The 23,948-nt window shown below is 39.5% G+C and overlaps 2 protein-coding genes and 1 long non-coding RNA gene across 5 annotated transcripts in view; 2 read left to right on the top strand and 1 right to left on the bottom strand.

Annotated features, from left to right (window-relative positions):
- Nucleotides 1-3,469, top strand: part of LOC131698941 (C-type lectin domain family 4 member E-like) — a 43,639-nt gene extending 40,170 nt beyond the window's left edge. Inside the window, exon 6 of the mRNA XM_058994028.1 lies at nt 2,172-3,469. Within this exon, the coding sequence (XP_058850011.1) occupies nt 2,172-2,373 (202 nt within the window). The 3' untranslated portion in view covers nt 2,374-3,469. The remainder of the gene's footprint in view (nt 1-2,171) is intronic.
- Nucleotides 1-23,948, top strand: part of LOC117425226 (uncharacterized) — a 159,010-nt gene that overhangs the window by 102,233 nt on the left and 32,829 nt on the right. The gene's annotated exons all lie outside the window — the stretch shown is intronic.
- LOC131698943 (uncharacterized) lies at nt 4,883-7,982 on the bottom strand. Of its 3 annotated transcripts, none has more exons than XR_009307949.1 (3): nt 7,877-7,982; nt 5,961-6,077; nt 4,883-5,242 (listed from the first exon to the last, which is right to left on the bottom strand). It is a non-coding gene; the product is annotated as an uncharacterized LOC131698943 (long non-coding RNA). The 3 variants fall into 3 exon arrangements; XR_009307950.1 differs by having other exon boundaries at nt 5,961-6,117; nt 7,877-7,927; XR_009307951.1 differs by having other exon boundaries at nt 4,883-5,231; nt 5,961-6,117; nt 7,877-7,927.

Below are 23,948 nucleotides of genomic sequence, written 5' to 3'. Positions count from 1 at the left end.
ATTCCCTCCGTGCTGTGGCCACCCAGCGCTCTCTCAATCTCTCAAAATCTCAATCTCTAACTGGCTGACTGCTGCATTCATTTGTCCAGTGACGTTCTGGGAGTATTGCTGGAAGAAAATCTTAATTTGAGTTTTCCCCACGGATTGGGGATTGGGTTCATCATGATTTCTGTCTAAATAAAAATCTAAAGTACAATTCAAATCCCCACCCACCAGTATAAAATGTTCTGGATCACACTTTCCTAAAATCTGATTCAGACTTTTAAAAAATAAAATCTGTTCTCTGCCCAAATTAGGAGCATAAATACTACAAAGATCAATAAAAACCCTGTGGCAGAGTAGTTGCAATGAGATGGTCACCGGCTGCACAGGGTTTTTTAAATAATTAAATGCAATAAACAAACACACGGCTTTCCGCCGTCATCTCAAAATAATAACTAAGACGGACAGCTTTGTCCGCCTGCATAAAACTACAATACTAATAATAATAATAATAATAATAATAATAATAATAATAAAACATACATGAATAAATATAAAGGGGTGGGCACTTTGCCACAAACCCCCATTTAATTTAATTTCAACTTTTAAAGCCTCCCTTGCACGACTTCCTCCACAGACACAATCTCCCAGCCCCGGTGAAAATGAAACTACCACCCCAGCACTAACGTTAGAGCCGTGACTTAAAATCACCTTCCACTCTGACAGCCAGTGTGCTTCATTACTGCTGTCAGAGTGAATCTCTTGCAGTAAAAGACAATTCGCCTTTTTTGACTCAATAAAATCAAATAACTGGGCTCTCTTATTAACATCACAGCAGCCACTTTCATTAAAAGAGCTTAAAGTAAACTTCTCCATGGAGGATGATGCAAAAAACATGACAATAAATAACAGAAAACAATGGTGAAAGCTATACAAGTGACTTGATCCATTTAAAAACTTTTTGATTCGCCCATCATTTTTCTAGCAGTGCTCACAAACTTTTTCAAACTAAATCTCTTTTTTCTATCAAACTCAACTACTGTCGCTTTTATTAAACTACATTAGCCATCGTACCAGTGTATAGTGAGGGAATAGCAGAGCGTAGGTTGGAGACCCGAGCTGACCGGTTTAGCGGTGGTGGGGGATGCTGCATGAGCAGTGTCTTTTGTTTGTAGTTTTTATTACTGTGTTTTAGTTTCCCTTTTTCTTTCACCTTTTGTTTTCATTTTTATTTCTCAGCACCTGCGCGTGCTGCCTGATACAAGTGCAACGCCTTTACCATCATTGGTATTGGGGATAGAAGAACCAGTGCCACCTGGTGGTTAATAAAGGAAAGAAAAGAATAATAAAACTGATCACCAGAGAGGTGTTTCAATTAAAACCTTCTGTCTCCCATGTCAGTGAATTCCCACAGGGACAAATAAAGCCCCCCCCCCACCATTTACTCATCTGTCCCAATACTAGTTGGAGTGGAGATGTAGTATCCTTGTGATAAAATCATGCTAATGCTAATGCTGAGAATCTAGCCCTGTGTTGTAGGTGCAGCCCCCTTCTTCAGATCTCCAGGTGTTTCTGTTTAACATGCACTGCTTCTTTCTCTCATTGTGCAGAGCGTGTTTGTAAAGCCTGTCCAGAGAAGTGGGTGGAGTCCAATGGAAAGTGCTACTACTTCTCACCTGATACAATGAACTGGAACTCCAGCCGGGCTAGCTGTGTGTCAATGGGAGCAGACCTGGTGATTATAGAGAGCGAGGCAGAGCAGGTAGAGTATTGCAAAAATTCAAGTTTAAAAATAAAACAAACTGGCAGGAAAAATTGCTTCTCATGTATTTGTTAATTTCCTTTCCTTTAAGTACAGTAAGGGTCTCTCTTTCTTTAAAAATACACCCATCTTTGCCTCATGATGGTACAGCTCCATTGTAACTAATAGTAAACTGTTGTTTTCTGCTCAGAAATTCTTATTAGAGAAGACTAAAAGGGATCCTTACTGGATTGGCCTGACGGACGCTGTTACTGAAGGAGTCTGGCTCTGGGTGGACGGCACTCCTCTCAATGACAAGGAAAAGTAAGAGCTTCAATCTCATTCTGAAATCACTGCTGAGGATTAAAAGGATACAGCAACCAACAACCTAGTCATTTTCTACTGACATCGTGTGATACTGACTGGCATTGCTCCTCGTCTCTTTCAGATTCTGGGCCACAAGGACACATGATAATGGTAAAGAGCCTGATGATAATAAGAGAGAGGACCCGTCTGGTGAAGACTGTGCACAACTACAAACAAACAGGAATTCCAAAGAGACCTGGTTTGATTCTTCATGCAAAAAACAATATAAAAGGATTTGTGAAACTAAGGCATTGATAGTTTATAAAGAGGATATGACAGGTTGACCGAGTGACGACGTCCCCAGAGCAGAAAGCTGACACAGACACACACAGGCAGGTACTCGGGTGAAAGCGCTGGGCGCGCGTATTTATTTAAAAATAAAATTAAACAAAAAAAAAAACAGAGCAAAATAAATATTTAAACCAAAACAAATCACGAACACTTAAAAACAAAACGATACCTAGGTCAGGCTGGGCAGTCGCCTTCACTGATCCTGTAGTACTCGAGTTTTATTTTTACTTTCGTTTTTCACCCGTCTCACTCTCGTTCCTCCTCTGAAACACCCACCCAGAACACAGAAACAGACAGGTTCATATACTCGAGGCCATCTCCGAATCAACACCCAATTCATTAATTTGGATACGGACACATTCTGCACGAGAGTTTTGGTTTGCGTGGCCGACAGTCAATTTGTCAATAATCACCGACTGCTGCCCCGCCCCCTCTAACAACGTGCAGGGCTTCTCTTCTGCCCTGCCACACAGGACAATCAGGAAAAAAGAAACTAACGTCACTGAAGCACAAAGAGAGACGAGAAAGAATAGAAGAAACTCAGTTCAGATAGACAAGCATGCAGGTCATCCCCCAACATTACCATATTAACCGTTTGATTCCCACATTATGAGAAAGCAGAGATAACAATGAGCTGGTGGTGGTTTGTACTGAATGAAGTCTGGCCTTGAGAACAGAATTGCATTGTTTGTTCAGAAACAAAACTGAAACATTAAGAATCTCACAATATGAAAGAGCAGCTGAGATATAAAACTGCTCTCAGGTAGTTTAGCAACGTGAACTGAAAGGTCAGTGTTTATTTAAAACCACTGCACACACGGACCCAGAAGACTCCCTAACCATGATCTCCTGTGAAAAAAAAAAAAACAAGAAGTTATCATGTTCACCATGCAGAGTGGGACAGACAAAGACCCAGTCAGTGCAGAAAGCTCCACATCTTGAATGAGGACCCCAACAACAAGATTGGGAATCAAAGTCTTAATCGTAATGATGGGGAGATTCAACCTGATTCCTCACAGAGAGGGGCCAGCCCTACCTAACTGATAGAAGCACACCCCCACAAACAGTCTGAACCAGCGCACTGATGAAGGTACCACACTGTGCAGAGTTTATGATTGTGTGAAGTAAATGAAGTCAGACAAGAAAACTAAAAGATGATAACTTATGAAATTCAGATATTTCACCAAGTGGAGTCTCTCAAAGTCATTAAGTTTTGCTTTATTGTATAACTGAGTCTTTGGAGTTTTGCTCCCTCTAGTGGTTCACAGAGGTATGACTAGTTAGTCACACAAGATACACACATTTCGTAACTGTATCTGAGGGCTCTGCTCTGAGCTACAATAGAGCAACCCACTGAAACAACTACTTCAGCAGATTAGTATTATCATTTTATATCCCTGCACTGCACTGATACTCATTATAAAAGTTCACCCTGGTAAATGTACAGTCATTTTGCAGTTTCCTGTGCTTTAGCAGGCTTGTGCTGGTTAGCCATTGTTTTTACAACACTTTACAATACATATCTGTGCTTCACCTGCTCGCCTTTGCTTTACCATGATTGTGCTGTGCTTGAAACATGCTTTATATTATGCTGTGCTTTTACCCTGGTATACCACACACTTTTACAAGGGAGACAATGATCATTTTTATAGATCTTCAGTATTGTGTCTCACTCCATTCTGACTACAGCTCCCATCATCCCTCACTGGTACTGCTGGGGTAGAGGATGATGGGAGCTGTAGGCACTGTATTGAATATGCAGCCTTCTGTCTTTCCCCATATTTAAGGTTGTTACCTCACAATCCTGTATTGATAAAATGTGCATTATAGGTTTTCTTGTAAAATGTTATCAGTGTAAAAAACACCAAAGATGTCAACAAATGAGAAGGAGAGCTCCTGTTCCTCTTCCCTTTGTTTCCATTTGTGTTTTTCTTCCCTGAGCTGAAGCAGAGCTCCCTGTATATACAGCGTTCCTATCATACCCCCCTGCTGCTGCAGGGAGCAGCAGGTGAATGTCTGGCTGTCTGTTTAGTTCACAAGCCAGAAAGCTTGCATTGTTACTGATAAAGCAGAGTACACACACAAAAGACCAAACTCTGGAAGAATGTGATAAATATTCAGCCAGATTGTAGAGTCAAATTGAACAAGATTATGAGATGCAGGTTTCAGTGCAATGTCTTACTAGTACAATATTCTTCAGCAGGTTGATTAAACTATTGCTTTGTATATTATACAAGTTTATTATTTTTTATTCTATTTGTATTTTTATTTGACTCTGTACTGTATTATGTAGGGATTCAGCCTGGCTGCGCTGTGTGCTCTCCAATGGGTGCTGTCCCGGCAGTCAGCCTGGCTGTGCTGTGTGCTCTCCAATGGGTGCTGTCCCTGCAGTCAGCCTGGCTGTGCTGTGTGCTCTCCAATGGGTGCTGTCCCTGCAGTCAGCCTGGCTGTGCTGTGTGCTCTCCAATGGGTGCTGTCCCTGCAGTCAGCTTGGCTGTGCTGTGTGCTCTCCAATGGGTGCTGTCCCTGCAGTCAGCCTGGCTGTGCTGTGTGCTCTTCAATGGGTGCTGTCCCTGCAGTCAGCCTGGCTGTGCTGTGTGCTCTCCAATGGGTGCTGTGTGCTCTTCAATGGGTGCTGTCCCTGCAGTCAGCCTGGCTGTGCTGTGTGCTCTCCAATGGGTGCTGTCCCTGCAGTCAGTCTGGCTGTGCTGTGTGCTCTCCAATGGGTGCTGTCCCTGCAGTCAGTCTGGCTGTGCTGTGTGCTCTCCAATGGGTGCTGTCCCTGCAGTCAGTCTGGCTGTGCTGTGTGCTCTCCAATGGGTGCTGTCCCTGCTGAAAATCTCAGCCACTGCTGGTGAGTAGCTCAGATTTGGGAATCGAAATAAATATTACTGGGCACCCAGCTGGTACATACAATCCCAGAGAGGGTTTACAGCAGATAGAGTCATGGAGTACAGTGCTACAGACAACAAACAGTTCAGACCAGAACTCCACAGTATTACATTTAAATGAACCAGTTTAACCAGCTCCTCAACCAGTACCTAGTCTCCTGAACCAGCACGACCAGCTGCAAACCAGTAAGACACACCAGCTCTAACCACACCTGCTGTGGCTTACCTGGCCTGTGGTGCAAAGTGCTGCTCAGATAAACTGTCACCTCTCTCTGGCAGCACTGAACCTCTTTTAGAATAAGAGGACACTGCAGCATGAACCTCCATGGAGTACTGCAGCTGTTCCAGGTAGGAGGGGGCGAGTGGGTCGCTTACGGCTCTCCTCATGAGTGAATAACCACAGCACTCTAACGCTCATGGAGCATTCTGTTTATTTAGTCTAGGGGGACGTGGACCAAAGACCTGGATGTTTCCACCCCAGTAGTGTTACAGCACTAAATAACTGAACATTAAACATACAGGCAAAGACTAATCACACACACACACACTCAGTGTCTGAACAACATAGCATTAAATAAGACTACGTGCACAAACAGATACACTAGGGTACCAACAATACATTAAACACGAAGACAGACAGTATAAACATTGCAGTAGACACACACACAGACAGACTGTCACACACTCACCTTGTGATTCAGTGCTTCCTGGGTCACCTGTTTCAGCTTCTATTTCACTTCCTGTGAGCCAGACAATCCAACAAGCCTCTGCAACTGATCTGCGGGAAGCCCCGTCTTCTCTCCAGCCTGGGATGTCAACCAATCAGGAAACAGGTAAAACTTAAAACTAAGAACAGAGAAATGTTTGGGCTCGTGCCTTCTTCAGAGCTACTGGGGTAAACTATATGAAACCAAGTCAAGCAGACAATTCAGACACGCTTGAGGGTTAGTCTCATTTGAGTGGGGTTGCTCACATTGAGAACGCACCCTTAATCTGTGAAACACTGATTAAACCAATGATGGTACCAGCTGAAATATACATCAGCTGACTTACAGTGGCTCTCAAAAGTATTCACCCTCCTTGGACTTTTCCACATTTTATTGTGTTACAACATGGAATCAAAATGGATTTAATTACGAGTTTTTACCACTGATCAACACAAAAAAAGTCCATAATGTCAAAGTGAAAAATAAAATCTACAAATTGTTCTAAATTAAATTACAAATACAAAACAGAAAATAATTGATTGCATAAGTATTCACCCCCTTGAGTCAATATTTGGTAGAGACAACTTTGGCAGCAATTACAGCCATGAGTCTATTTGGATAAGTCGCTACCAGCTTTGCACATCTGGACACTACAATTTTTGCCCATTCTTCTTTGCAAAATTGCTCAAGCTCCATCAAGTTGGATGGGGACCTTTGGTGAACAGCAATTTTCAACTCTTTCCACATATTCTCAATTGGATTGAGGTCCGGGCTTTGACTGGGCCACTCCAGGACATTGACCTTGGCCACTCCAAACTATATAATTTGCCCCTCCACTTTTTTTACTCAGTATACAGCTACAGCCAAAAGTGTTGCATCAGCCTTTAGAATGAACACATTTTGCTTCATAAAAATGAAACCTGCTGAATAATGTTATGTTAACATATTGAATTACATACCGCTTAGTAGTTTTCCATATACTTAAATCTGACAAATTGAAAAATGCAACATTTGAAAATCTAACATGACACACTGTGCAAATATTATGGATTCCGGTACAGTTTTACAATATCATTTTGTAGTTTCTTTAATTATATGATTTTAAATAAAATATCTAAATTATGTTCATAGTTTTTTTTTTTTTTTTTTTTTTTAATTCTGTCTCAATTAAAACATTCTAGGTAATGCTAACTTTTTTTTCCAGAGCTGTATACACACTATTCTATATTTTGTTATGATTTTGCCTTTAACGGTTTAAAATGAAATAACAAATTGAAAAGGCATTCAGAGGATGCCAGAAGGGCCACATTGATAGAAAACTAAATAAACGCACCCAACACAACCTTTTTCTAGCCGTAACCTTCAATAACAATCTTTAACTGCAATACAGACAGCGGCACCACAACAGTGGCTCTGTATTATACTGAGGAGCAATGCTAACAAGTATAGGGCAGCTACAATGGGATGAGGCTGCTATTGGTAGAATGCAGCACAAACCAGCAGTGTAGCTGCACCCTTTTTTGCACCCCTGTGTGATGCTGAACTGTGCTTTGCTTTTTCCAAAGGCTGGCTATGTTAAGTTGTGCAGAACATTAAGTTTTTATTCAACACCTCCTTTATTTAGCTTTTGAACTTCCTCAATCGAAAGAGCATTGGCATTTCAAAGAAACAGCGTCTTGGTCAGAGCTGTGTTAGTTTAGGGTTTTCACACCTCTGAGTACAACGTGAGAACATGACACTCTATACTGTAGTGCACTGCATTCAAACCCGGTGACACGCATTGTTTTGTGGCACAGTGCAGAGCAATAAAATCCTGATGCACAATCTACACTGTATGTATACATTGTTTTAATTTATTAATTTAAATGTTAAACACACAGTGATAATCTGCAGCTCACCCTGGTTCACCACACAGTCATGAGGATTCTTCCCCGTCACCTCCAGGCTTGTAGAAGAAAGCACCAAACAAAAGAAGAACCAAGGGCAGGCTCTCCAGCCCCTTTTTAAAGGCAGGACACCAGGGTTAATTGATGATCAATTCTTCAATTGACACCTGGCCACCTGCTGCACATTCCTTTCCATTAGGTAGGAAGGGGAGTTTACCCTCCCGACACTGCCATATCCAAAGCTAAACATTTATGTGCAAGTTAAACAAACCTATATTCTTTACAGGGGCAGGCCTGTCACATTCATTTAAATATTTCAATGTGAATTCCTGTGCCACCTTGTTCTGAACTGAAGGCTCCAGTCCCAGTGTTCAGAAAGTGAAAAGACTGGAACCCAGGCCTCCTCCAGAGGAAGGTTAAAGGCATGAATGAGAGGCTGCTGAACTAGCCTGCTGTCTGTCCATTTGAAAGAGTCAGAGGCACTGGTCTCAGTTCACTTGCTGTATGGTATATCAGGTACTGGAAAGACAATGAGCCAGACAACGCATTGTGTTCTCATAATGGTAAACGGCATTCTAATGCAGACTGTGCTGTCATCGATTACAGAGCAGCTTCCCTGCAGAGCTGGGGTGATACACTGTGCTCTGTGCCAGTCAGAAGGGTTTGTGAAACTATCTCAGCGATCCCCGCTGGTTAAATATTCTCTACACCTGGTTACCCTCGTGCTGCAGACAGGCTGCCACTGAAATACAAACAGACTCACACATTCACAGCCCTGCTTGTAGCAGCTCAGCATCGCTAGACGCCAAACAGGACTGAAAACACCCTGATTCAGAATATCATACCTACAGATAAGAGGATTTGGATCCCCTATTGAAAGTGAATGGCACAGAGTCCACTTGCACTACCTTTTAAACCCCTATCTGAGTCCTCTGTAGCTCACTCCTATCCTATTATGTGTGTTCTCCATCATTCTCTATTGTTTCTGTTTAGATCATTTAGAACAGGGGTCTCCACCCAGTCGATCTCTGAGTCTTTGAAAGTCAATCTCACAAGGTTTACTGATTGTTTTGTATTCACTGTATTTTAAAGAATCACGTTTATATTTGTATTTCGAGATGCATGAAATACTTTGTGCATCTGGCTTGGTTTTCAATTGCACTTAATAACTCTGCAGTTCTATCGCTGCGTCCTCTTGTCTTTATTGGTCATGTGTGAGAGGGACACCAGCGTTTAGTCTGCAGTAAGATTCCAGGCTTGAATTGTTCTGTTTGATTTCTGTTGGAACGTGTTACGGGAGTAGCATTCACTTGGACTGGTTATTGTGGGGGAGTGCTGAATTTGCAATTTTGCTTGTTTTTTGTAGCTTCCTCTTTCCAGAAATAACCTGAAAAAAAGATGTGTTGTTGATTTTTTGTTGTTCAGTATACAGGAAGACTACATAGCCACTGAGTTTCAAATAGCCACTCTAGATCTCGTAGGCTCCTCCTGTGTTAGTTTCAGGCTGGCCTTCCTCCATTCTGCTACAATCTTATGACAGTCTAACAAGATGTCCAGTCAATGATATTATAATGGCGGTGAAAGAAAGGTGAGGAAACGGCATTTAAATGAGCCAGAGCTCTTTTTATTAAATGAACCACACAGGACTGGAACGAGGCAGACTGATTATCTAAATACAGCCATGAACATTGTGAAACATTTATTCACATGAAGGCATTGAAAGGAAGCGACAGGAACACAGACAGAAACCAACCAATAAGCTTAAACAACACACACACACACACACACACACACACACACACAGAGTCCAGGAGCCACACCCCCTGCTGCTTGCTGCAGCACTGTCTCTGCTCAGCTCTGTCCCGCAGCCACTCTGTTACAATATTCTATGTCAGCAATAAGACCCTCCACAGCGGGCATTACCAGGGATTATGGACTGTTTGGGTAATGGGGCCGAGACGAAGTTGTTACAGCACAATTAATTATTAATTTTATTTGAACTATTTATTTTGTTTTTGGTTTTTTGTATGAATCCTTCCACGTAAGCACTCTAAAATGAATGCGCTACAGACTAGTCTTCCATTATAAGAAAGTTGCCTTTGAGCTTCTCTATGAAATGAGGGTACAAAACAGCGCGTTTAAACTAACTTTTGCCATTATTTTTTCGATTTCATTTTTTCCTAATGACATGCCAGTATAATACATATGTATCGCTCACATTATGGAGCGTCCAATGTAAAAGCACAAATATTTTACCAGGTGTTTCTTTTTTTCAGATTTCACTTAATGCATACATGTTAACAAAACATACTTCAGTCTTTAAATCTTTTTTTTTTTTTTTTTCATTTGGCAAGTCAACATAAATCCGAAATACATCTTTTGTTGTCTGCAATTAAATCTGGAAAAATAAATCTGTTTTTCAAAATAAATAGTAATATTCCAAGCTCAATCTGAAGCTAACATACAAAATGTTAGAACTTAAGGAAGCAGTGTGGAGTAGTGGTTAGGGCTCTGGACTCTTGACTGGAGGGTCGTGGGTTCAATCCCAGGTGGGGGACACTGCTGCTATACCCTTGAGCAAGGTACTTTACCTAGATTGTTCCAGTAAAAAAAACCCCAGCCGTATAAATGGGTAATTGTAAGTAAAAAATAATGTAATTGTATGTAAAAATAATGTGATATCTTGTAACAATTGTAAGTCGTCCTGGACAGGGGCATCTGCTAAGAAATAAATAATAATAACAACAACAACAACAACAACTACTGCACTCACAAGTAACTACAATGTGATAGGTGTTACAGAAATGTGGTTGTCTGAGAATGATGGAGACAAATACAATATTAGTACACACTCTATAGGAAAGACAGGCAGGACAGAAGAGGCGGAGGGGTAGCTCTATACATAAGAAACAGTCTTGAAGCCCAGGTGTTAAATCAGGACAAAGAAAACAATGCAGAATCAATATGGGTCAGAATAATGGACAAAAATTCAAAGGGCATAATAATAGGAGCATGCTATAGACCGTCAAAATCAGATGCCGAGCAAAATAATCTGTTATACAATGACATTTGAATTGTGTGTATGCTAATGGGGGATTTCCACTTCCCCCTTTTAAAATGGGAGAACCCGGTGGGGAGCACGACAGCCGAAATTGAAATATTTACAAACCGCTAACCAAGATCATGCAACAGTCTCTTGACACAGGGGTTGTAACGACAGACTGGAAAATTGCAAACGTAATACCGATCCACAAAAAGGGAGACAAAACCGAACCAGGTAACTTCAGACCAATAAGCTTGACTTCTATTATATGTAAACTTATGGAAACTATAAGAAGATCTAAAATGGAAAATTACCTATATGGTAACAATATCCTGGGAGACAGTCAGCATGGTTTTAGGAAAGGGAGATCGTGTCTAAGTAACCTGCTTGACTCTTGAGGATGCAACATTGACAATGGATAATTGCAAAGCATACGACATGGTTTATTTAGATTTCCAGAAAGCTTTTGACAAAGTCCTGCATAAAAGATTAATTCTCAAACTGAACGCAGTAGGGATTCAATGAAATGCATGCACATGGATTAGGGAGTGGTTAACATGTAGAAAACAGAAAGTACTGATTAGAAGAGAAACCTCAAAATGGAGCTAGGTAACCAGTGGTGTACCACAGGGATCAGTATTAGGTCCTCTGCTATTTCTAATCTACATTAATGATTTAGATTCTGGTATAGTAAGCAAACTTGTTAAATTTGCAGACAACACAAAAATAGGAGGAGTGGCAAACACTGTTGAAGCAGCAAAGGTCATTCAAAATGATCTAGACAGCATTCAGAACTGGGCAGACACATGGCAAATGACATTGTAATGTATTGCATGCAGGCAATAAAAATGTGCATTATAAATATCATATGGGAGATACTGAAATTGAAGAAGGGAACTATGAAAAAGACCTAGGAGTTTATGTTGACTCAGAAATGTCTTCATCTAGACAATGTGGGGAAGATATAAAAAAGGCCAACAAGATGCTCGGATATATTATGAGAAGTGTTGAATTTAAAATCAAGGGAAGTAATGTTAAAACTTTACAATGAATTAGTAAGACCTCACCTAGAATATTGTGTTCAGTTCTGGTCACCTCGTTACAAAAAGGATATTGCTGCTCTAGAAAGAGTGCAAAGAAGAGCAACCAGAATTATCCCGGGTTTAAAAGGCATGTCGTATGCAGACAGACTAAAAGAACTGAATCTATTCAGTCTTGAACAAAGAAGACTACGCGGTGATCTGATTCAAGCATTCAAAATCCTAAAAGGTATAGACAATTTCGACCCAGGTGACTTTTTCAACCTGAAAAAAGAAACAAGAACCAGGGGTCACAAATGGAGATTAGATGAAGGGGCATTCAGAACAGAAAATAGGAGGCACTTTTTTACACAGTTGTGAGGGTCTGGAACCAACTCCCCGATAATGTTGTTGAAGCTGACACCCTGTGATCCTACAAGAAGCTGCTTGATGAGATTCTGGGATCAATAAGCTACTAACAACCAAGCGAGCAAGATGGGCCGAATGGCCTCCTCTCGTTTGTAAACTTTCTTATGTTCTTATCATCTCTAACCTGTGTTTCAGGGAGTCAACAACGCGTAGAAGTTTCAATATCTGAATTAAAATCTGCAGCAGGATAGCTTACTCTTTCTCAAAGTAGTTATGCTTAAGTTATTTACAGTATTCAAACTTTTGTTTTTGGTAAGTGAATAAATATTTTTTTTGTACAAACTCCACGTGTAATAGTCATTAATTGGAAGCTTACTTAACATCAAATAACAAACGTTTTTAGCATAAACTACATTTTAATGGTGTTGCTATACACTATTTTATTTATCTCATGCCAAAAATAAACCACTCATCTCTGCTCTTAACAAATAGCCTGTATTAGTAAATATATTTGTATTTTAAGCAATATAACTGATCATTCTCTAATTGTGTTTACCACCAGCTGAAGAAATTACTTATTTTTACATTATACCATTTTTCTAACAAACTGCTGCACCACATTTTTTGAGCAAATTATGATCTTAATAATAAAATAATTCATACTGTGATATATATTGTGCAACTTTAGGGCTCTTTTATTCAAGATGGACTCCAGCCACTGACTGGACTGGGAATTATCTAGTGGTGATTGGCTCCCTCTAGTAAAATATGAAATGTGAAAGTTCAAATCATTGTGTGAAAGGAAGTGTTTGACAGCGCCTGGATACACAATCATTACACAACAGAAGCACATCGGCTCGCTGTGCAGTACTGGAGTTTCTCTTTTTAATGTGGTGGTGGGAATGCAAAGGGTCTTGTGCAGGGCGAGTTGTTTAGAAATATTTTATATGTATATAAAAAAAAAGAAAGTTCCCCCTTCATCAGGGCCCCCCATCAGGGCGTTGGACCCCCTTCAAGGCGTTGGGCTCTGGGGAAATTTCCCCGTCCTCCCCACCCTTTCGGTGGGCCTGCATGTTCCCATGTGTTGCTACAACTATTTACATATGTGTATTGTTTTAATTTTTCTTTCTTTTTTTACATTTTGACCACTTTTTTAATCTTTTAAATTGCATTCCCTGCCTCAAGATGGCTTCCCATGTACCTACACGGACCTCTCAGAACTACATTTCCCATCATCCTCCTGCTCATATGTAACTGAAATCCATCTCAGTTACATATGTGATTACATTCCTGTGCCACCTCGTTCTGAATTGAAGGCTCCAGTCCCAGTGTTTAGAAAGTGAAAAGACTGGAACCCAGGCCTCCTCCAGAGGAAGGTGAAAGGCATGAATGAGAGGCTGCTGAACTAGCCCGCTGTCTGTCCATTTGAAAACAGTGAAGGGCACTGGTCCCAGTTCACTCGCTGTATGGTATATCATGTCAAGGTATTAATTAAATATTAATCTATTTCAGGTATTGGAAAGAGGGTGAACCAAATGACACTAAGTTTGATTGTCCAGTATATTATTCTAATGCAGACTGTGCTGTCATCGATTACAGAGCAGCTTCCCTGTAGAGCTGGGGTGATACACTGTGCTCTGTGTCAGTCAGAAGGGTTTGTGAAACTATCTCAGCGATCCCCGCTGGTTAAATACTAATGGGGGTGTAACAGGGCGAGGAGCCCTGTACATGTGTTTGTTTATTTATAGAACAGGGTACCGCTCTGCCCCTGTGCAATTTATTATTTTGTATTTGTTTTGTTGTAATTATTATTATTATTATTATTATTATTATTATTATTATTATTATTATTATTTATTTATAAATATAATGGTGGAGCTGTGTTTTGTTATTATTTTGTATTGTTTAGCAGCGTGGATGGGAAGCCCTATCCACATTAAAAACCTTGTGCAGAAGGTGACCATCTCCCGAGTTATTTAGTTGTTTTAATTGTTGCTAATTGGGAGATGGTGACCTCTATATAAGCCTGCAGTTCTCCGTGCTCTGTGTGGGTGTTCGAGAGGAGTTTAAAAGTAAAATGAAAAAATAATAGTAATAATAATAATAATAATAATAATAATAATAATAATAATACTAATACTATACAGGAACAGTGAAGGCGATTGCCCAGCCTGATCTGTAGTAAGTTTTTGTGTTTGTGATTTGATTTTGTTTAACCTTCTGTTTTTGCTCTGTGTTTTTGTTTAAATATTTTATTTGTTTTTGTTATTTAAATAAACGTTGCCTCTTTTTGCACCGCAGTATTTTTTAGTTTGTTTTTCTTCCTTCATTCTGGCCTGACGTCACCACTTAGCCATCCTGTCACAGGGGCCTCTTGTAATATGATTCATTTGAAATCTCATTCTCAATACATAAGTATCGTTTGCATATTGCTCAGATTGAATTGACTGGCTGACTGGAAGTTCTGTGCATTTCTTGTAGTTTAGGTTCTGCTGACCAGGCTATACTGTGTTTTATTAAGTGCAGGAGCTTGCTTGTTCCTGCGCACATCGGTGTGATTTGCTGTGTTAGGCAAACAATAGAGATGATAGCCGCTCATCTGAGTGTTTTTGATGTGGTTGCAAGGTGTGCAGTATGTTGTAGAGAGAAGGGAAGTGGGTGAGAGGGCAGGAAGTGAAAGTCTATTAGGCTTTGTGGTCTTTGGTCCTCAAAGACAATTTCTCTAGAGCAGCTCACCGCAGTTTATAAAAGTACTAAACAGAAAAGTAAATCCTAGACAATCGTTGAGTATTGTTTATTGCTTTACCCCTCTGCGCTTTATACAAGGAGTGTGTGTTATATTGAATGTCTATTCCTGTCCACCGAGTTAGACTTGTATTTGCTTTGGACTCTACTGTATTAACATTATTGTTTTTCTTGAAATTTACATGTGTTTAAAAATGTACATATTAACATTGCAAATGCATTACAGTGCAAAAGCAATCATCATTTATATATTTTTTTCTAAATATTTAATGTGTTTTCTCTTTTAATGCCCAATATGTGCGTTCCCTATCATTTTCTGTTGCTGCTTCTCCTCAGATTGCTGCTTGATTTGCTTACTAAAATTTCTTACATCAGCGCAGAATGTTTCACTGCACTGCGCAACACTAATAAGCTTCCTCTTTGATATTTTTTAAGCACTTTAAGAGATTTGTCATGTTAAAAACATTTCATTTTTTTTTTACATTTAGTTTTTGGGTTTTAACACTAAAATCACAGCCCCAGTTTATACTGTAGTGCTTGTTGGACCGATCTGGTGAACTTACTTTTATTGTAACTGCCATCAACATTGCTGTAATAGAATAATAAATGTCATTCCACCCCAACTCAACCAGAAAAGGGACATTTCGTTGCCCGTCCATATCAGATTCACCTGGGAGTTTTCTGACATACTGAGTTCAGAAATGATAGCCATTATTTTTTTTTTAAATGTCCCCTTTGACCTGTGACCTTGCAAAGGTCAACCTAAAGTGAGAAAGGACCTTGAACAGAAAAATCACCCAGGGTGTAATTTAGATGCTACCATCATGTGTAGCACCTCATTTTACTCGTATTGAATAGGGCTTTTCAGAAAAAATAAATACTAGGAACACCCTACTCACTTCTGGCAAATTACAAGACGAGGGGTAACTGACGAGTTTTATTCTAACTGCAGCCTAACCCTTTACCCTGTAGGGGATGTGGGTCCTAAAATGTAAGTATTGCTGTAAGACCCTTCGGCACCAGTCTTGGATAGGTACTTTAACCTCACTGAAGTGGCCATAAGCAATGCTTGAATGCATGACAAATGCAACTTCAAAAATCCAAAATCCCTGGATACCAACATATTTTGCTTGATGCTTGTAGATCTCATCAACATCTATCCAAACATACCTTTGGGTGATTTTTTGGATTCCCCCGACGAAAGTTATTACGGCCTAAACTTGGTACAAATAGCAAAAATTCAAATTTCAAGGGGATTTAATGACCAGTGGTGGGACTTGAAACCAAAAGTTTTTCACAGAATTTGGAAGACTGGTTCCTAAGGTTCTTACAGCAATACTTACATTTTAGGACCCACATCCCCTACAGGGTAAAGGGTTAGGTTTGCCAGAAGTGCTCCTAGTATTTTTTTTCCTGAAAAGCCCTATTCAATAGGAGTAGAATGAGGTGCTACGCATGATGGTAGCATCTAAATTGCACCCAGGGTGATTTTTCTGGTCAAGGTCCCTTCTCACTTTAGGTTGACCTTTGCAAGGTCACAAGTCGAAGGGTAAATTAAAAAAAAAAAAAAATAACAGCTATCATTTCTGACCTCAGCCTGTCTGAAAACCGCCAGGTGAATCTTTCTAGGAAAATCTGAGACAGACAGACAATGGCACTGGTTGAGGTGGCATGGAATGACGCTAAAGTGTGGATCTCTTTTTGTTGTAGTCCTCAGTGTGTGAGTGTGTGGGTTGTTTCTCAGTTATACCAGGGTCAAGCCCATGCTATAGCAAACATCATATGTGATACAAGGTTAAAGAAAGCTCTCAGAGTCTGTTATTATAGTCATCAGTAACGCTAGGTTTTAAAACATGTTTATTGCTTTCAGAAAGTGAGCTTTGCTTCAACATGGGTCTCTATGTGGTCAGGAAGTGGGAGTGTTAGTGCTGCTGCACACAGGGTGAGACTGTACTGTTGTCACAGGGTATTAGTTAGCAGTCCCTTGCATTGCCTCTATTTTGCAAGCTGCCTTCTTTCGAAACTTCCTCTTCACACGTGTAATAAACTACATTTAACATTTTGGTGGGTGCTGATTGGATTAAGTCTGTTTTTTGAGGAACTAACAAAATGTGACACTTATCTGCTAATCTGGTACACTCACTCTTGGCTGCAGTACTATTAAGATCTCCCTGGATTCACTCCATATATATATATATATATATAAATAAATAAATGTAGCGCCCTGTCCATAGATCATAAGTGATAATATAGTTGACTACGCCACCCTTACTAGATGTTATAATTATATAAAGGAAACTGAGTATTTAAACAAGTAAATCTCAACCCCCCGCATAGATTCCCTTCAATTAAATGAAAGGCATAGACATATATGCAGTTCAAAAATGCCAAGGCTGTTTATTAAAATAGAAAGGAAAAAGCTGAATAAAAAAAACTCAACAGTATCATACAATTCAAACAAAACCATTACAGTAAGATCAGCTAGATTGATGTATTAAAGGCAACTTGAGACCAGAATTAAAATAGTTAAACACAAGCAGTGCTATCCACTCAAAAGGAGAGACAACTAGGTTGGTGTAACATGTGAAATATCCAATATCAAATAATTAAATCGTTCCTTTACGACAGACAGCTATAACTAAAGGACAAAAGGCCAAACACTTAGTTATTATTACTCTTAAAGATCCAAACCTAGTAGATGAAAGCAACTTCAACGTGTAACACAACAAAATGCAATTGTACGTAGATTAACCATTCCATTATGTATAGCAGTCTCATGTGCAAAATAGCAAGGTGCAATATTTATACACTAATCAATAGTCTTATTTAAATATGTATAGCAGCAAAGTCAAAGTGCCATGAGTGCATAGTAGTATTAGCTGTCCAATAGGAGGACTAGATATTCAAATGCACATTTATCCTAGTGCAACGAAACCCCAGAGTCCAAATCAGTGCTTAATGATATTAACCAGTTAATGTAGACACGCAACAGTCTGTGTAGTAAAGCAACATAGAAAATCGGTAGCATCAGTACAAAAACTAAACTAGTTATCTAACATTCTCATGGGGTCAGTGTGAAGTGAGCAACAGCTTTGAGTAGTGGTTAAAGAAAAGGGTTTGTAACCAGGAGGTCCCCGGTTCAAATCCCACCTCAGCCACTGACTCATTGTGTGACCCTGAGCAAGTCACTTAACCTCCTTGTGCTCAGTCTTTCGGGTGAGACGTAGTTGTAAGTGACTCTGCAGCGGATGCATAGTTCACACACCCTAGTCTCTGTCACCTTGGATAAAGGCATCTGCTATATATATCACACACACACACTATATGTAATACCCAGGGCCAGGCTCCTTTTAATTGGACAGCCAATCTCAGATAGGACAAATGTACAAACAAGGATAGTTCAATCAATTATATCTTTAATAAGAAAAATACACAATTTAAAAAAAGAACAGAAGGAATGGAGAAAGAGGATACAATGTCAATAACAAATTCTAAAACACTTCACTTAACACATCGATAAATATAGGACAAAAATAAAAAGTAAACAACCCAATCGACTCAATTACACACTTTCCCAATAATATCTCACAGTGTAAGCAAAATAAAAGTAACCATTTAACAGATCAAAACAATCAAAATAAAGAAAAATCCCATATAACATAACACCATGAACACAATATATAAATCAACAATTTGTAAAAAGAAAAACAAAAACATTAACACTGCAAGGCAAAATGGTAGAGAAATGAAAAAGTTTCACAAATGGACTATATACAAAATGACAGTGCCATAAAGAATAACTATAAGATAAATCCTATAGACAAAGCTCACACTCCATTAACCCCCGGACAAGACATATGTTTTAAAATCCACCAACACAATTAATACAATAATTAAAATAGAATTACCGGTTTCAATTCTAAAATGGATACATCATAAAATCAATTAGCCAATAAACAATAAATAGTGGCCCAACGCGAGGGAAAAACAGAGAGCCAATATATTACAAAAGTCGATTTAACCATATACTTTCTCAGCTACACAAACCAACTTTGTTCTCACCACATACAGAAAGTATTAACGGATCATGACTCTTCCGCGGATCAACTCATTCGTGGGTATTCGTGGAATTTTAGCTTAACTAAAATTAACAACCAAGGCGCTGTGTCTTTTCCTGGCGTTCACAAACACAATCTCTCTCGGTCAAGGGCACACTGCGTCACTATCCAGCAGCCGGTTTTTAAAGCAGCACCGCTCCTTTATCCAATAGACTCCGGGCAGAACATATTGCGCTCGTTGGTTTCAATGAAGTCGTCATGATAACAGGACCAACAGGAAGAATCTCAAACTAGTTAAATACAAACAAAACAATTCGTACAAAAAAAGAAGAGAGAAAGCGCAAAGTCAAACACTGCTAAAAATACAACAGAAAAAATACGAAACATTAAAATCACATGTGTATTCATTTAACTACAATTCCCAATAGTGATAATTTAGTACTATTATTAATAAGTAAGCACCGTTTACATATATATATATATATATATATATATATATATATATATATATATATATATATATATATATATATATAGTATATATCTCAAATAAAAGAAACAAAAATAACACAACAATATAAATCCCAAAACAATCAGTGACAAAAATAAATCTTTAAAGTGAAAACGCAATAAGCAAAAACAAAGCCTAATGAAAACAGGGATCGATGCCCTCTAAAAATAGAAACACATACAATTAACATCAGCTCTGCTATCAAGTTAAATACCGATATATTCCCCTACTTCACACACTGTACCTATACATTTATTGAAGCAGAATAAAAGTACATAGCTGCCTTTATTGCACACATCCTTAAAGTCTCGTAAAAATACATTTTTGTATTTTTAGCCCATCAATCGTTGCCTGCTTAACTGTATTGCCATTATAAAAAGACAGTTCAAAACATATACATCCCGCAATACTTCTGTAATGATAATGCGTAATGAATGTATGGGGGGCGGAGATAAATAAAAATAAGAATTAAACAGTTCACCACCTGTCTCATGTGTCTGCTGAATATTAACCAATTCAATATTAATACAACTTCCCCAGTAATCAAACCATGGTTAAAATGCTTTACAGTAACATACCAAAAGTAGGAAAACAATATTTACCTCGGGCAAACACAGCAGAGACACAGAACACTATGTAACACAATTTTTGTTCCTGGGTAGTAAGTGTTATTTCCTAATTGCTTATGCCTCAAAAGTATAGAAAATGGCTATTATTCCCACAAATTTTGCTTTTGTGACCAGGACAGTGATATTTTGAAATTTACCTATTTCCAATGAGAAAATGGGCGAATTTGTGTCTTTTCGTTCACATAGTCAGAAAAAAACAAAATATGAATCCAAATTACCATGTATTTATACTAAAGTAATACAAAAATGACTACAAAAGATTTAGAAGTGAGTAGTTTTTCGAGATTTACGATTATACTGTAAATCACTTTCACAAATCAGCCCCCAAATGTAGTCTCCCATCATGTTCTCGTTATACTGTCCTTGGTAGCGGCGTTCAAAGTCCAGTATATCCTGGTGGAAGCGCTCGCCTTGCTCCTCCGAGTACGCTCCCATGTTCTCCTTGAATTTATCAAGATGAGCATCAAGGATATGGACTTTGAGGGACATCCTACAGCCCATTGTGCCGTAGTTCTTCACCAGAGTCTCAACCAGCTCCACATAGTTTTCGGCCTTGTGATTGCCCAGGAAGCCCCGAACCACTGCGACAAAGCTGTTCCAAGCCGCTTTCTCCTTACTAGTGAGCTTCTTGGGGAATTCATTGCCCTCCAGGATCTTCTTTATCTGTGGTCCGACGAAGACACCGGCTTTGACCTTTGCCTCAGACAGCTTAGGGAAGAAGTCTTGAAGGTACTTGAAGGCTGCCGACTCCTTATCTAGAGCTCTGACAAATTGTTTCATAAGGCCCAAATTGATGTGCAGTGGTGGCATCAGCACCTTCCGGGGGTCCACCAGTGGCTCCCACTTGACGTTGTTCCTCCCCACAGAGAACTCGGACCGCTGTGGCCAGTCCCGCCTGTGGTAGTGCGCCTTGGTGTCCCTGCTGTCCCAAAGGCAAAGATAGCAGGGAAACTTGGTAAAACCGCCTTGGAGACCCATCAGGAATGCCACCATTTTGAAGTCTCCTATGACCTTGATGCCATCTCAGAAAAATGCAGATATGTATCCAGTTAGGCAGCTGGAACTAAACTGAACTGGTGGGCTTAAGGCCCCTGTATTTATACTACTATTTATATTGCTGGAAAGTTCTAGAAAGTTCTAGAAGTTACTCCAAGTTTACTCAGCACTGAATCTATCTGGAATGTTCTGGAAAATAGGTAAATTTCAAAATATCACTGTCCTGGTCACAAAAGCAAAGTTTGTGGGGAATAATAGCCATTTTCTATACTTGTGAGGCATAAGCAATTAGGAAATAACACTTACTACCCAGGAACCAAAAAAAAAAAAAAAAAATTGTTACACGGTGTAATTGTAGTAATAATATTAATGATGATAATCATTTTTGATTTGTACTTGTAATTTTCTGATTTGTATGTGTTATTTGTTTGAGTTGTACCCATATTTTTGATTTGTACCTGTAATTACAAGTACAAATTCTTTTTATGCATACGAATATTTTTGACAGTGATCTCCCTCCATAGTGAAACACCACTTCCTCTAGCCTCTGTCCAGCCCTGCAGAGTCTGCACTGTTAATATAAGAGTCACAACTTCCTCTCTAGCTCACTTCTCTACAGCACTAGCAATGGAGATGGACGGCATTTACACTGGGCTGCAGAAACCCTCGGAGGATGTCTACTCCACAGTAAACCAACCCCAGGGCAAGAGAGCAGGTGCACAACAAGGGGGTAAGTACCACACTGGGTCACATTTAAACATGTCCCCACTTCACTTTACTACTGCTAAAAGTCTAGACATTCACTGAAAGGGTGTTTTTTTTGTATACAAGTAACAGAAGTTAATGAGAACTGAAGCTCAATCAAATTGATTCACATACTGATAAAAATTTTTTAAAAAGTCTTCACATTTGCTTTGTTTATTCCATTACTTTCTTCAGCAATTTTATCTGTAGTTGTGTTTAAGGAAGTTAAATGTACCACAAGACAAGTGCAATTCTGTGGTTCCACTTTGTGCAATACAGGACAGACGAAACAACGTAAGTTGCATACTTCTAAATTAAAACAGCAACCCTGATCAACACTGGCCAATGATTACATGTTTTGAAAAAGAGAAACACAAAAATGATTAGCATGAAAAGAATTCAAGCACACCTTACTATGAACACTTTAAAATCTTCTTCTGAAATAAAACTGTCTGAGTAGCAGAAATGAGCTCAGTATATTGAGACAGTGTGGACCTTTATAATACCTGGGCTTAGTGAGACTATCACCACATGAATCTTGCACAAGCACTGCTGGCTGACTAGAACACTGGGCAGTGATAGGGCTCTGGGGCTGTCTCTGTGTGCCTGTGCATGTTGTGTGTGAATCAATGCTGTGCTGCTCTCTCTCTCTCTCAAATTCAAATTCAAATTCAAAGGTGCTTTATTGGGATGACCATTATTCACAGTATTGCCAAAGCAATGCATACACAGTACATCATCTGAACATTAAATAGACAATAACACTGATGAGAATAATAATGATAATAATAATGGTAAACAAATATAAATAATAACCACGTTATTAATAAGTTAACAATAACAACAATGAAATATAACAAGATTTGAACTAATGTAGAGTGCTCACTGTTTGTCCCTCAGGCTGTGACAGGCGGCTGTGTACTGGGCTGCCAGTTGGACACAGCTGGACTCCTCTCCGAGGAGGATTGGGAGTTTTTGAGAGTCTGGCAGGTCTGAGAATGTTTTGCAGAGATTTTTTATTTGTGGGAAGAAAGTTTCCCTTATTTCTGTGTATTTTATACACTGCAGTAGAAAGTGCATCTCTGTCTCTACTTGTTGGAGTTGACAGTGATGACACAGCCGGTCCTCTTTGGGCAGCCAGGTCTGCCTGTGTCGGCCTGTTTCTATGGCCAGGCTGTGCTCACTGAGCCTGTATTTGGTTAGGATCTGCCTCTGCTTGTTGTCTTTCACCCTGCTCAGGTATTCAGCCAGGGTGTAGTGTCTTTTTAGGGCCCGATAGCACTCTAATTTGCTTTGTGTTTTTGTGTGTGTGTCCCAATAGGTGAGGTAGTTTTGTTTGTGTTGTGTTATAATTTGGTTAACTCGAATTGTCTGTGTTGGAGCAGTGCTGTCCTGAGGCTGGTTGGTGTTAGTGTGTGTTAGTGCAGTGAGCTTCAGGACCAGCTGGCTGAGGGGACTCTTCTTTTGGCTCAGTTCTTGGTACTGCAGGGCTTTACTGTGGTAGGAGTTTGGGTTGCTTTGTTTTTTGAAGCCAAAATTTAATTGCTCTTTTTTGTATTGAGATCAATAATGGATATTGACCTAGTTCTGCTCTGCATGCGTTGATTGGTGTTTTTCTCTGTATTTGCAGGATGTTTTTGCAGAACTCTGTGTGCAGGGCTTCTATTGGGTGTTTATCCCATTTAGTGTAATCCTGCTCTGTGAGCGGACCCCACGCTTCACTGCTATAGAGGGCAATGGGTTTGATAACACTTTCAAAAATTTTGAGCCAAATTCTAATGGGGAGTTTTATATAAAGCTTTTTCTTTATGGAATAGAAAGCCCTGCGGGCCTTCTCTCTTAGTGCATTCACTGCCGGGTTAAAGCTACCTGATGCGCTGATGTTTAGGCCCAGGTAGGTGTAGTGCATGCAGTGTTCTATTGTGGTGTGGTGTAGTGTGAAGATTCTCTCTCTCTCTCTCTCTCTCTCT

Source organism: Acipenser ruthenus, chromosome 20 (assembly GCF_902713425.1).
Source record: "Acipenser ruthenus chromosome 20, fAciRut3.2 maternal haplotype, whole genome shotgun sequence".
Lineage (NCBI taxonomy): Eukaryota > Metazoa > Chordata > Actinopteri > Acipenseriformes > Acipenseridae > Acipenser > Acipenser ruthenus.
The sequence above is the reverse complement of the archived record's forward strand: the minus strand, read 5'-3'. Positions and strand labels throughout refer to the sequence as shown.